The sequence below is a fragment of the Phodopus roborovskii genome, unplaced genomic scaffold (assembly GCF_943737965.1).
Source record: "Phodopus roborovskii unplaced genomic scaffold, PHOROB, whole genome shotgun sequence".
NCBI classification, from domain to species: Eukaryota; Metazoa; Chordata; class Mammalia; order Rodentia; family Cricetidae; genus Phodopus; species Phodopus roborovskii.
In genome coordinates, this window is record NW_026126459.1 from 13,136,303 (window position 1) to 13,147,188 (window position 10,886).

At 51.5% G+C, this 10,886-nt stretch overlaps 1 protein-coding gene across 8 annotated transcripts; it reads right to left on the minus strand.

Annotated features, from left to right (window-relative positions):
* Nucleotides 1-224: 224 nt before the first annotated feature.
* On the minus strand, nt 225-9,170 carry Dennd6b (DENN domain containing 6B). 8 transcript variants are annotated; one of them, XM_051189624.1, is made up of 20 exons: nt 8,772-9,165; nt 6,412-6,450; nt 6,296-6,338; nt 5,506-5,618; nt 4,609-4,689; nt 3,958-4,063; nt 3,795-3,874; nt 3,643-3,705; nt 3,352-3,407; nt 2,653-2,775; nt 2,471-2,566; nt 2,292-2,386; nt 2,094-2,159; nt 1,723-1,787; nt 1,524-1,613; nt 1,364-1,417; nt 934-1,043; nt 759-853; nt 592-669; nt 225-517 (listed from the first exon to the last, which is right to left on the minus strand). In XM_051189624.1, exons 1-20 carry the CDS (start codon nt 8,946-8,948, stop codon nt 450-452), a joined length of 1,698 nt encoding a protein of 565 aa, XP_051045581.1. In that variant the 5' UTR covers nt 8,949-9,165; the 3' UTR covers nt 225-449. The 8 variants fall into 8 exon arrangements, 7 of the variants coding, with proteins under 7 accessions (XP_051045581.1, XP_051045576.1, XP_051045577.1 ...); XM_051189619.1 differs by having other exon boundaries at nt 751-853; nt 8,772-9,164; XM_051189620.1 differs by having other exon boundaries at nt 592-666; nt 751-853; nt 8,772-9,160.
* Nucleotides 9,171-10,886: the final 1,716 nt, after the last annotated feature.

Below are 10,886 nucleotides of genomic sequence, written 5' to 3' on the forward strand. Positions count from 1 at the left end.
CCTCCCCCTGTTCTGTGCTGGGAAGCCTGCTGGGCTAAAGGACCCATAATACAAAGCATCCTGAAGTGTGGGCAGATGGGAGCCAGAAGGGGGGAGGTGGTAAATGCACCTACAGCAGTGAGGGCTACTAGCCCACTCCCACCTGCAGCTTCAGAGGACAGGTGGGACCCAGGAAGGAGTGAGGCAGTGCCAACACAGAATCCCCCCATAGTCAGGGACCAAACTGTCATTCCAAATGTCATTTTTACTGCTGGAACAGAGGTGGCTCCGGGAGGGAGGCTGAAGCCAAGGTAGGAGCCCAAGGCTGGGAGCCCCAGCTTGGTGGAGGCCTGCCTTCACTGGAGAGGGAACTTGGCAGACGTAGGCCCCCAGGACCACACAAGTTGGCTCTGTCCTAGGGAGGGCACAGGACTGCTTGTAGGTCCTTGGGCAGGGAGCCAATAACTGTATCAATGTACAGCTGAGCCCGCTGCAGTGTCACCTCCTTCACAGGGAGCTGGTGGCCCTGTGCCCGCACCTGGAGGGCAATGGTAGTAAGGGGTGGCCATGCTTCTGGCCTGGCATGTGGAGTCAGTAAAGAAGGCTTCTCACCAGCTTTTCCCGAAGTTTCAGGACTAGGTCCACCACTTCCACCTCCGACTTGTCCTTCATCCAGGCCTCGATGTTCTGCTAGGAACATTTCAGGTTTTCTCACCAAGCCTCCCACCTACCCTGGGCCTGTACCTATCTCCTCCATTTGCCTTTTCTCACCGCCTCACAAATAGCTTCCAGGTGCAGAGCTTCCAGCTTCTGGGCCATCTCTTTATGTCGTTGCCGATACCAACCATCGAAATGGGGGGACTTGAAGAAACGCCTATGATGGCAAGAGGCAGCTGAGGAGCTGACCTCGTATCTTTGGGGCACCCACACGGCCTGTGCCCAATGTTTTCCCACCTGTAGAGGCCCAACCAGTCGCCCTTGAGAATGCAGGTGAGCTGGGGTCCCGCATGTTCCAGGCTACGCAGGAAATCATCCTGACGGAAGGGGCAGATCTGGGGGGGGCTCTGAAACAAAGATAATATGAGCTGGGTGCTAAAGAGCACAGAAATACAATGCAGGTCCTACCTTTTAGGATGGAACCCTCCCTCCAGGATCTATCTAAAGATCTTCACCCCACCCTGTTTGGGACCGATCCCTGCGGTCCCTCAGAAGTTCTGCCAGTGCTCTCTGTCCTGTGTGGGATGCCTGGCAGGCACAGGGTCAACTTCATGCCCTGGTGGCTCTGGCACCACAGCCACTCTCTGTTCCATATGGACTCCTGTCTCTGGCCTTCCCTTCTTGGTGTGGGATTGAATTGACCCTCCTAGAACTCCCTGGACTCCACCTTCCAGGGTGTGATGCTCTTCTGCAGTGGCATGAGGCTGGCCATGTAGTGCTCCTGGAGGGTAAGGGACAAGGAATGAATGTGAGCCACAACCGCTGTTGTCGTAGCTTCTGCTTTCACCACCCTCTACTATTTCTCCCTCACACCCTGCCTGTCTCACCAGAGGAATGATGAAACTCTGTGTGAGCTCTAGGAAATGCCGCCTCAGGAGGGCACTTTGTGCATCCCATGGCCTCTTCTTCTGCACGCCCTGCAACAGGAAGCAGGGACTTCCTGTTGAGTATCAGCATTGGCTGGTACCCTGCATCCTTCACACCACACCAAGTACCCATGGCCAGGCCCTACCCAATAGCCTATACCTTGAGAAGCCGTTTAAGCAGTGCTTTGTCCCGGTGGAGGTGGGCAGTATACGAGGTGTAGAGACCTGACAGGAGGTCAGAGTTGTGGCTGTCCATTCAGCCTCCCTTCCACTCCCACAGCTCTACTGATGATGAAGACATGATCTGCCTACTGCCCCATTCCCTTGACAGAACCTGCACATCTTCTCACCCCATCAGTTCCGATACTTAAGAGACCTGCTAAAGAAGACAGTGTCCCCCCCGCCCACCTGCCACCATGGGGCCTGAGTAGAAAAGGCCTGGTCATCACCACTGGGGAACTCTACCAAGTGTGGACAGGCCTTACCAGGGTAGCTGGGGCTGCAGCCCCGGGGTGGGGAGGGCGCACAGACCTGGCTTGGTGTCGAGTGTCTTCAGCCGTGAGGGTTTTTTAAGCTTGACCTGTTTAGGAAGGTCCCCTGTGAAATACACCCAGTAGGCAAGGCTCAGTACCCACAGCTCTGCCTGTGCCTATGGCTTTAGGGGTATTGGGTACGGAGCCCCACCTTAGGTCCCAAGTCAGTGACGTTTATAGCTCTTGGTCTTCTCACCTGACATCTTGGGCTCCCCAATTCGGAGGACATGAGGCCAGTGCTGGAGTGTTTTGATAAAGAAAGGGTTTGTGACTCCCAGGACCACGTTTGGTCTAGAGAGAGAGAAAGAAAAAAGAGGCAGAGAGAGGCCTAGGGGAGGTGGTGTGTGAGAATAGGAAGGGAGGACATGTACTTACGGAGCCTGAGTTCGTGTTGTGAGCTCCTTGAACTCGCTGTCATGAATGGTGAAGTAGGGGCGGAAGTCACAGCAGAACTTCAGGGGCTGAAGGCAGCTGTGGGAGTAGGGTAGCAAGGAACAGGTAAGGCTGGGGTAACCTGGCATAGCCATGACAGTCTAGTGGATACAGTCTAGTTGTACCTGGTCAGGGCTAGCACCAGCTCTGAAGACACATCAGGTGACGGTGCCAGGACCACTAGGGGCTCTCCAAGGAGCATGAGCTCCCATAGGGTCTGCACATGGGTTAGCACTGGCCGGAAGCACCTGGGGCAGGAGAGCAATCAGGTCAATCAGGCAGCTCTGTTACAAAGGGGCTGTGGCGAGCATAGAGCATGACCTCTCTCAAAAGGCAGGAGTAAAGATGGTTTGAGTGTAAGAGTATCTTAGGTCACCACAGACCACCTGAGCTAATGCTGGCCTAGGAGACCTGATCTGGACCCTGTCTGTGAGGGAGTGCAGATCCAAAGACCCTGGGGAATCTACCAGTCCAGGACCCTGCCACTCCTATTGCCTCTTAACGCTTCCAGACTAAAGTCCTGGCTCCTGTTGGGCCCAGAATGGAACAAGATAATCTCAAAGTCCAGGGTCCCTTGAAAGGCACAAAGGGGCAGCCTCAGAGAGCAAATGCCTCCCTTACAAACTCTTTGGGCACAGAACCTTCCTGCCCACTGTGCCCATTTTCCGTAAGTCAGACACCTGGGTACAGGTCTCCTCTTTTAAGGATCACTTGGACAAGCAGCCTCTCTTGGCAAGTTGTGCCCTGCATGACATACACACTTGTGTCTGTATGACTGTGAGTAGGCTCCCTTGGAGTAGCCTGTGATACCCTACAGGGCTCACCTAAATAGATCCAGTTCATGGACACTAGTGAGGACGACTGGGGCTGGCAGCAGGTTCTGAGAAGTGAAGGGAATGTAGGTCAGGCCAAGGTGAACACTATCTGATGACAATCCTGCAGGCCCTGCCCCACACTGTTCCCCTCCCCCTAGCACAGGCTCCATACTGAAAATGCTGGCCACCACATGGTTTTGCCTAGGTTTGGCCCCCCACAAAGTACACACAGGCAATAACCACCCAAGCCCAGGGACCAGACTCAGGCTAAGGCCCAGCTCCTTCTACCCCATCCCCCACCTCTTGGTCACACTGCTTTGGAGGATTGGATTCCAGCTTGTCCACCCTGGATGGGATGCGCACCTAGGGAGGAAGGAAGCAGTTGCCAAAACAGGTATAGAGTATCTCCACCCACCAACACCAGCATTGCTTACTCTCCAGCTGGCCCTCACCTGAATGACGACTCCCATGACAGGTAGGTTCAGGGTCTGCCCAGGCACAGGGTCTGGCCATTGGTCAATCTCATTACAAACTGTGGACACGGGTAGCCAATGTCAGGAGCCCTCCCAAAAGGCTGAGATGAGACAATGTTGGCCATGTCTGATGGCCACTCACCTGCTTCCAGGCAGGGTGCCAGCTTCTCGAAGTATTCAGGGGCGATCAGGCTTAGGAGTGACTGAAATAGCCGGACAAATGGCAGGCGGGACACCAGCACTAAAGACTGTGATGATGCAGGGCCAATCAGAGGGCATCAGCCCATGGCAACCCTGAAGCCATGCTTACCCAGAGCTGGTCAGGGCAGCACATCTCCACCACCCCATAGGACAGCTGTCACAGAATAGCCTGACTGATGTATCAGGACTGGACAAGAAAAGCCAGATGTCTACACCCTGAGCTACTGTAGATAACCTTAGGGTAGATAACCCCAGGTAACAAGCAGGGTTAGGACTGGGCCTGGAAGCTTCAGAGGGAAGTGTGAGCTGGCTAAATTGTCCTTACCCTGGCAGCATGATGACACCAGCAAGACTCAAGGAGTTGGGATATTCTGGGCCCAAGGTCAGAAAGGCCTCAAGTGCCATACTAGGCAAAGAAAGGCTTCAGGAAGAAGTGGGTCCAATGGTGGGAGCTCCTCCTTGGTCATGCTACCCAGGTGGGCTGCAGATAGGTAGGCACCTTGGGGGCTCAGGACTCCTCACTAGCTGTCCTCCAGCTGTCCAATATTTGCTACCTCTCCACAGCACTATCTTACAACGGCAGGCACCTCACCTTTTGGAAGTAGCCCCTCTTCACAGAGCTGTCCTTCACTTGTCTGAAGTACACGTAGCCCAGGTAGTGCGCTGGCTCTCTCTGTAAAGAGTATAGTATTAGCCATACCCTACTTAGACCATTAGCTAGATCCAGGGTGACATAAGTAGGAGCTGATAAGGAGGAAACGTAAGGCCGGGAGCATGGTGGTGCATGCCTTTAGTCTTGGCGCTCAGTATTGGGAGGCAGAGGCAGGTGTATCTCTGAGTTCAAGGCCAACCTGGTCTACACAGTGAATTCCAGTACTGCCAGGGCTATGTAGAGAGACCTTATCTTAAAAAACAAAACAAAACAAAACAAAACAAAAATGCCAGGTGGTAGTGAACACCTTTAATCCCAGCACTTGATAGGCAGAGGCAAGCTGATCCCTATGAGTTCCAGGAAAGCCAGGGCTACACCAAGAAATTCTGTCTTGAAAAACAAATTAAACAAACAAACAAACAAAACAAAACAAAACCTAATAATCCAGATCTGTGGTTTGCTCTTTGCCTACCACAGTGGGATCTAGAATTCCCTAGTTCAGGTGGGCTAAACCAGTATAGGGCACATGGCTGACATGGAAAGGCCGTAGACAACATGAGAGTTCCCCAAGATCCCTGCAGGGTTCTGCAGTCTTCTGCTCATTGAGCCACACTATTTGATCACACCAGTGCCCAGCAAGGGAGACCTGCTGTACAGTACCAACTTCAGTGGTGCTGGTGAAGCCCAGCAAGATCTGGCCTCGGCAGAGACACCCAGTGCAGGATCAGCAGGCCAGGATGGGTCTGGCCAGCACTTCCACCACACAAGCCCAAGGGCTTTGACAGGGCCCTTAGTAAAGGAAAAGAAGACACAAACCAGACACATCCCAGTACTCACCTGCAAGGCCAAGGGGGCATTGTTGTTATAAGGCCTGTCATCACCATGCCAGAGGCTTCTCTGTCCTCCACACTGACGCATACGGAAACTGAACTGAGTGTCTCCAAGGCATCCTGAAAAGAGGCAGCCCCGCCACGCATGTCCCATTGTCAGGAGTGAGGGCTGTGGTACTAGTCAAGGGAACTGTGGTACACTCAAAGGAAAACTGACTGGAGGATCTGTCTCCCAACAGATTCCTATCCCGATTCTACATACCACAACCACATACGGGGTCTTGGACTGAATCAACACAGGGGGAACTAGCTTAAGTTTCCCTTCAGGAGACTGACTCAATCGGCTTGGGACAGGAGAATACACTATGCATTGCTCATCAACTTGGTGGCTGCTGTAATGGAATGAAGGAGACCAGACTACCCAGGTAGATGGCTATATATGGGTTTTTATTATTATTATTTTTATTCTATATGCATTGGTATATTGCCTGCATGTGCACCTATGTGAGGGTGTCAGATCTTGGAGTTAGACAATTGTGATCTGCCATGGGAGTGCTGGGGATTGAACCTGGGTCCTCTGGAAGAATAGTCAGTGCTCTTAACTACTGAGTCATTTCTCCATCCCCCTATCTATGGGTTTTAGGGAACCTGGATATCTTGCTGCAGCTGGGGCTCCAGTGAGGGTCTTTGTATACCTCTGGCAATCTACCTACCATTGGCCTCATCACTCTACTTTTTGTTCATTGCCTTCCAGCCCCAGAGCCAGTGTCCAGTTGAGAGGGTGTGGGATTACCTACCTGAGTGGGAGTCTGGAAAAGACAGATAGCAGATGCTGCTTTTCTGAAACAAACAGAGCCCAATGAGGGCTGGCTCATTCCTGGGGACACCCATTCCCAAGAAGTCCAGCACTTACCTCCTTGTCTGTGAGCCGGAAGTCACTTGGGTAGACTAGCTGCAGGGGAACACAGAGCACTTGGTGATCCTGCATCTGCTGGAGGTGACCCCATCCACTAAGACAGCTCAGCAGGGGCCATAAGCATCCTTAGGGCTTATGGGCAGGCTATAATTGTGGCCCACTTCCTGGCCTCCCAGTGACCTGCTCCTTCCCTACATGCTATCTTACATTAGAACCTGCTCCTCCAATCTGATTCCTCCTCTCCACCTTCAGCCCTAGTTTATATCAGGTGTGCTTGTTAGATTTCCGTCAACTTGACATTAGCTAGCTGGAGTCATTCGGGAAGAGTGACTCTCAGTTGAGAAAATTCCTTCATAAGGCTGGCCTATAGGCAAATCTGTGGTACATTTTTTAATTAGTGAATGATGTGGTAAGGCCCAGCCTGTTATGGGTGCTGCCACCTCTTGACTGGTGGTTCTAGGTGACACAAAAAACCAAGCTGAGGGCCAGGAATGGTGGTGCATGCCTTTGATCCCAGTACTCAGAGGCATTGAGAATGAAGAAGGTCTGTTTCAGGGGATGCCTCCCTCAAAAAGCCAATATAAGTGAAGGCAAAGCCAGCTTGATCTACATAGTGAGTTTTAGGATAGCCTGGCTACAAAGACCCTTAATAAAACAAACAAACAAAAAGTATGTATATGGCTGGGTGGTGGTGGGGCATGCCTTTTAATCCCAGCACTCAGGAGGCAGAGGCAGGTGGATCTCTATGAGTCTGCAGCCTACCTGGTCTACCGAATAAGTTCCAGTTCAGCCAGATATACACAGAGGAAACCCTGTCTCGAAACACACACTCTCCCCCGCCAAAAGAATTATACTTTTCTATTTAGAAGATTTTAGACCTCTAGCCTCTCAGCTCATCTGGGACATACTGTTTCTCTAACCACAAAGGTTTCAAGGGTCACTTTTCAGCCTCTCAGGCTCTCACAGTTCCCTCTGACATTGTGGTCTGCCTATGAGACACTGTCATCTACAGTGGACCTCTTGTGATGCTCAGTTCCCTGGTTTGTGTCAGGGCCATTTAGAACGCAGACATTTTCTTGACTGGATTTGCCAAAAGCTTCACTGAGTTTAATAAATTTTCTTCCTCCTTCTCGTCATCTTTCTGGTGGTTTTTGTTTTGTTGTTTTCTTTTCCGTTTTTTTTTTTTTTTTTTTTTTTTTTGGTTTTTGTTTTCTATTGAGACAAGGTCTCATTGTGTAGCCTTGGCTGTCCTGTAACTCATTAAGTTGACCAAGTTGGCCTTGAACTCATAGAGATCGGGCTGCTTCTGCCTCTATAGAGTACTGGGATTAGACCAGTACCACCATGCCATCTTGTTTTTCTTCATACAATATCTGATTCTGAAGCTCAGGCTACTCTGGAACTCACTATATAACTCATACTAGCCTCCAACTCATGATCCTGTCTCAGTCTCCCAAATACTAGGGCTTGCATGTACCACTATGCCTGGCTGATATTTTCATCTTATCTAGAAGGGAAGTTGCCTTTATGCGTAGGTGGGATGGAGGCCTTCATGCCACAGGAAGACCACATCAAAAGCCTAAGGCCCCGCCCAGCTAGCTTCACACAGCTGGTGACCAGATGCCAAAGGTTGGGAAGAGCTCAAAACAGAGGGGCCAAGCAGGGCCTCACAGGGTCTGGATCTGATTTTAAGTGTAAGAGGAGTGCCACATGATTCTTAGCAGGAAAACCAGAAACAAACTATGGGTGACACTGGAGACTGCAGCAGACCCAGTGTGAAACCTGGGGGGACACAGACCCTAGGACTCTAGCTTGAGCAATTTAGGGCAGGAGATATTTTTGCCTCTTTGGGGAAAGGGCCACGGAAGACGTTGTGGAAGATACACTGATGGATAGGCAGTCAGGCCTTGGAGACTGTCCCTTTCTTGGCCCGGAAGGCGCTCCTAGACCTCTGAGCAAAAAGAGGCTCCTTTTGACAAAAGAGGTGTCAAGCAATAGGAAAGAGGGTTAGGAAAGAGGAGGTCCCTATGTTAGTCATTAGTCTAAGGAAGTGGGGGAAAGGTCAGCCTGAGGATACAAAGTATTCAAAGAGGCGCCTAAGAAGACCCTAGACCAAGCAGGAAGGCTACAGGCCAGGAGGCCATGTGACTTGCTTCCTGGAGGATGGGCGCGCAGCGTAGAGACAGGACTGGGAGGAAAGGAGCCGCAGGGGTGCAGGCGAGGGAAGGGAGGAGCGTGGGGGGAGGGGCATCGGGAGAGGAGGGACGTCCGGAGAGGAGGGGCGTCTGGAGAGGTTCAGGCCGCGGGAGGCAAGGCACGAGGACAGTTTTGGAGGATCGGCCAGCGGGACAGCTTACCTCCAGCGCTTGGCCCAGCTCCAGATCGAAGGTGACCACGCACACGCATTCCAGCCAGGCAGAGAAGCGCGCCCAGGGTATCGCCGAGGCCCTCTCTGCACGGCCGGAGGACGTGGACCTAGTCGCGCCTAGTCCTCCGCCAGCTTGCCGAGGCCCGGTGCCCAGCGGCACCTCCATGGTGGTAGCTCAAAGCTATCCCCGCTCGTTGCGGGGGAAACGCAGGGGTTCACCTGGCCCGCCTCGGAGCAGTCGAGCTGTCGCCACAGGCCAGAAGGTCCCCTGAGCAGCCGCGCGCCCCCTGGCGCCAGAGGAGCGTCCGCCCTGGGGCGTCGGCGAATGTACCAGCGAGAAAAGCCCCAGCCGGTTAGAGGGGTCCAAAGCTGGTGACATTTCCCGATAGTGGAGCATGCGTGGCATGGGTCCGCCGGTGGAGCGGGCCTGGTGCGGCTCTGAAGCTGGCCGGCGAGCAATGCTGGTTCTGATAACCCTAGTCCGCGCCTGGGCGTGTCGTGGCGCCCACCAGGGATGTATGACCTTTTGTGCTTCTCGGAACCAACCACACAGAAATTGTATTGTGCTACCTAGGGGTATCCATCTCAGCCGAGGGTTGTGACCTTAATGTTCATTTAGCGTGTCATCGTCACTGGACCTTGTCATCTACTGCGTTCACACCGGGCAGTCGCTCAAGCTAGTTACAAACCTTAAAAGCTCAATCCTTTAAAAGTGTGAAAACCACTCCCAGGCGGTGGTGGCGCTCTCCTTTAATCCCAGCATTCAGGAGGTAGGGGCAGGCAGATCTGAGTTCGGGCTACAGAACCAGTTCCAGGACAGCCAGGGCAACACAGAGAAACCTGTCTCTGAAAATCAAAACAAAAAAAGTGTGTGTGTGTGTGTGGGAAACCCACAATATTTGGGGCTGGGGAGGTGGTTCAGCGAATAAGAACACCGGCTGTATCCACAACAGCTGCTCTTCCTGCGAATCGATGCCCTCTTCTGACCACCATGGGCACCATGCACAGGCAAACACTAGAAAATAAATCTTTAAATAAACACCAACAAGCTTTAAGTTCACAATCTTGTGTCTAAATGTATAACTCTCCTGTACTTCATTGGGGTTCCCTGTACGGGGTTGGACACCATTGATAAGCCGCATCTCCACCCATCCACACGTTAGTGAAGGCCATTCTATCCGAGTTGGCATATCTGCTGCCCCTGACCCATTCCCACTTCAGGATCGGCTGCCCCGTTTGTCTAACAAAAAGGCAGCCTGGTCAATTGATGCTGCTGCCTCTAGGAGTAAAAGAGATTGCAGGCTAACTCAGAGGCCAGGTTTATAGAAGGGTGAATTTAGAACAAAGACAATGAGACAGGATAGAAATTCAGAACAATTTGGTGGGGTGAGGGTGGGGCATGAGAAGGGAAATGGAGAACCTCCTCCCCATGCCCAGCCTCTTACCAGTAAAGAAGCAAAAAATCTAGCATAATTAACAACTGCTTAAGGCCTTTCTTTTCCCAGTTATAAATTTGCCATTTTCCAGAAATCCCATTAGAAACCTTGTTTACAGGTAAAAGACGTAAAGGGAATCTCTTATGCAACCCTAATAATTTCTGGTTTTACCTTACCAGATTGCCATCCAAGGCATTTCCAGAGTTTCCTCACCCATCCTACTTATGGGGAGAGCACATTAGTAATCTTTGGAGACACAACCTGAGAGCCATCAAGATGGGATATTGATATGATCAATGCTGAATAATTGTGGTTTTTTTTGTTTTGTTTTCTTTTTTTTTTTTTACAGAGCCCTTACCTATTTATTTGTCTTATTGGCTCCTGAGAAACCTGCACCCATACTCTAGGATGTCTTACTTTCTTCTGAGTCCCATGCCCCCCCCCCCCAGCACACATCCTCATTTGAGACAGGGTCTCAATGTGGTTTTGGCTGGGTTGGAACTTGCTATGTAGACCAAGTTCATTTTGAACTCACAGAACCCTGCCTGCCTCTGCTAGGATTAAAAGTGGCTATCACCATACTTGCATTGCCCCTCTTAACTCCTGTGCTTAAGTTTATGTAAAATATATTTTTTTAAAGATTTTATTTATGTATTGCATATACAGTA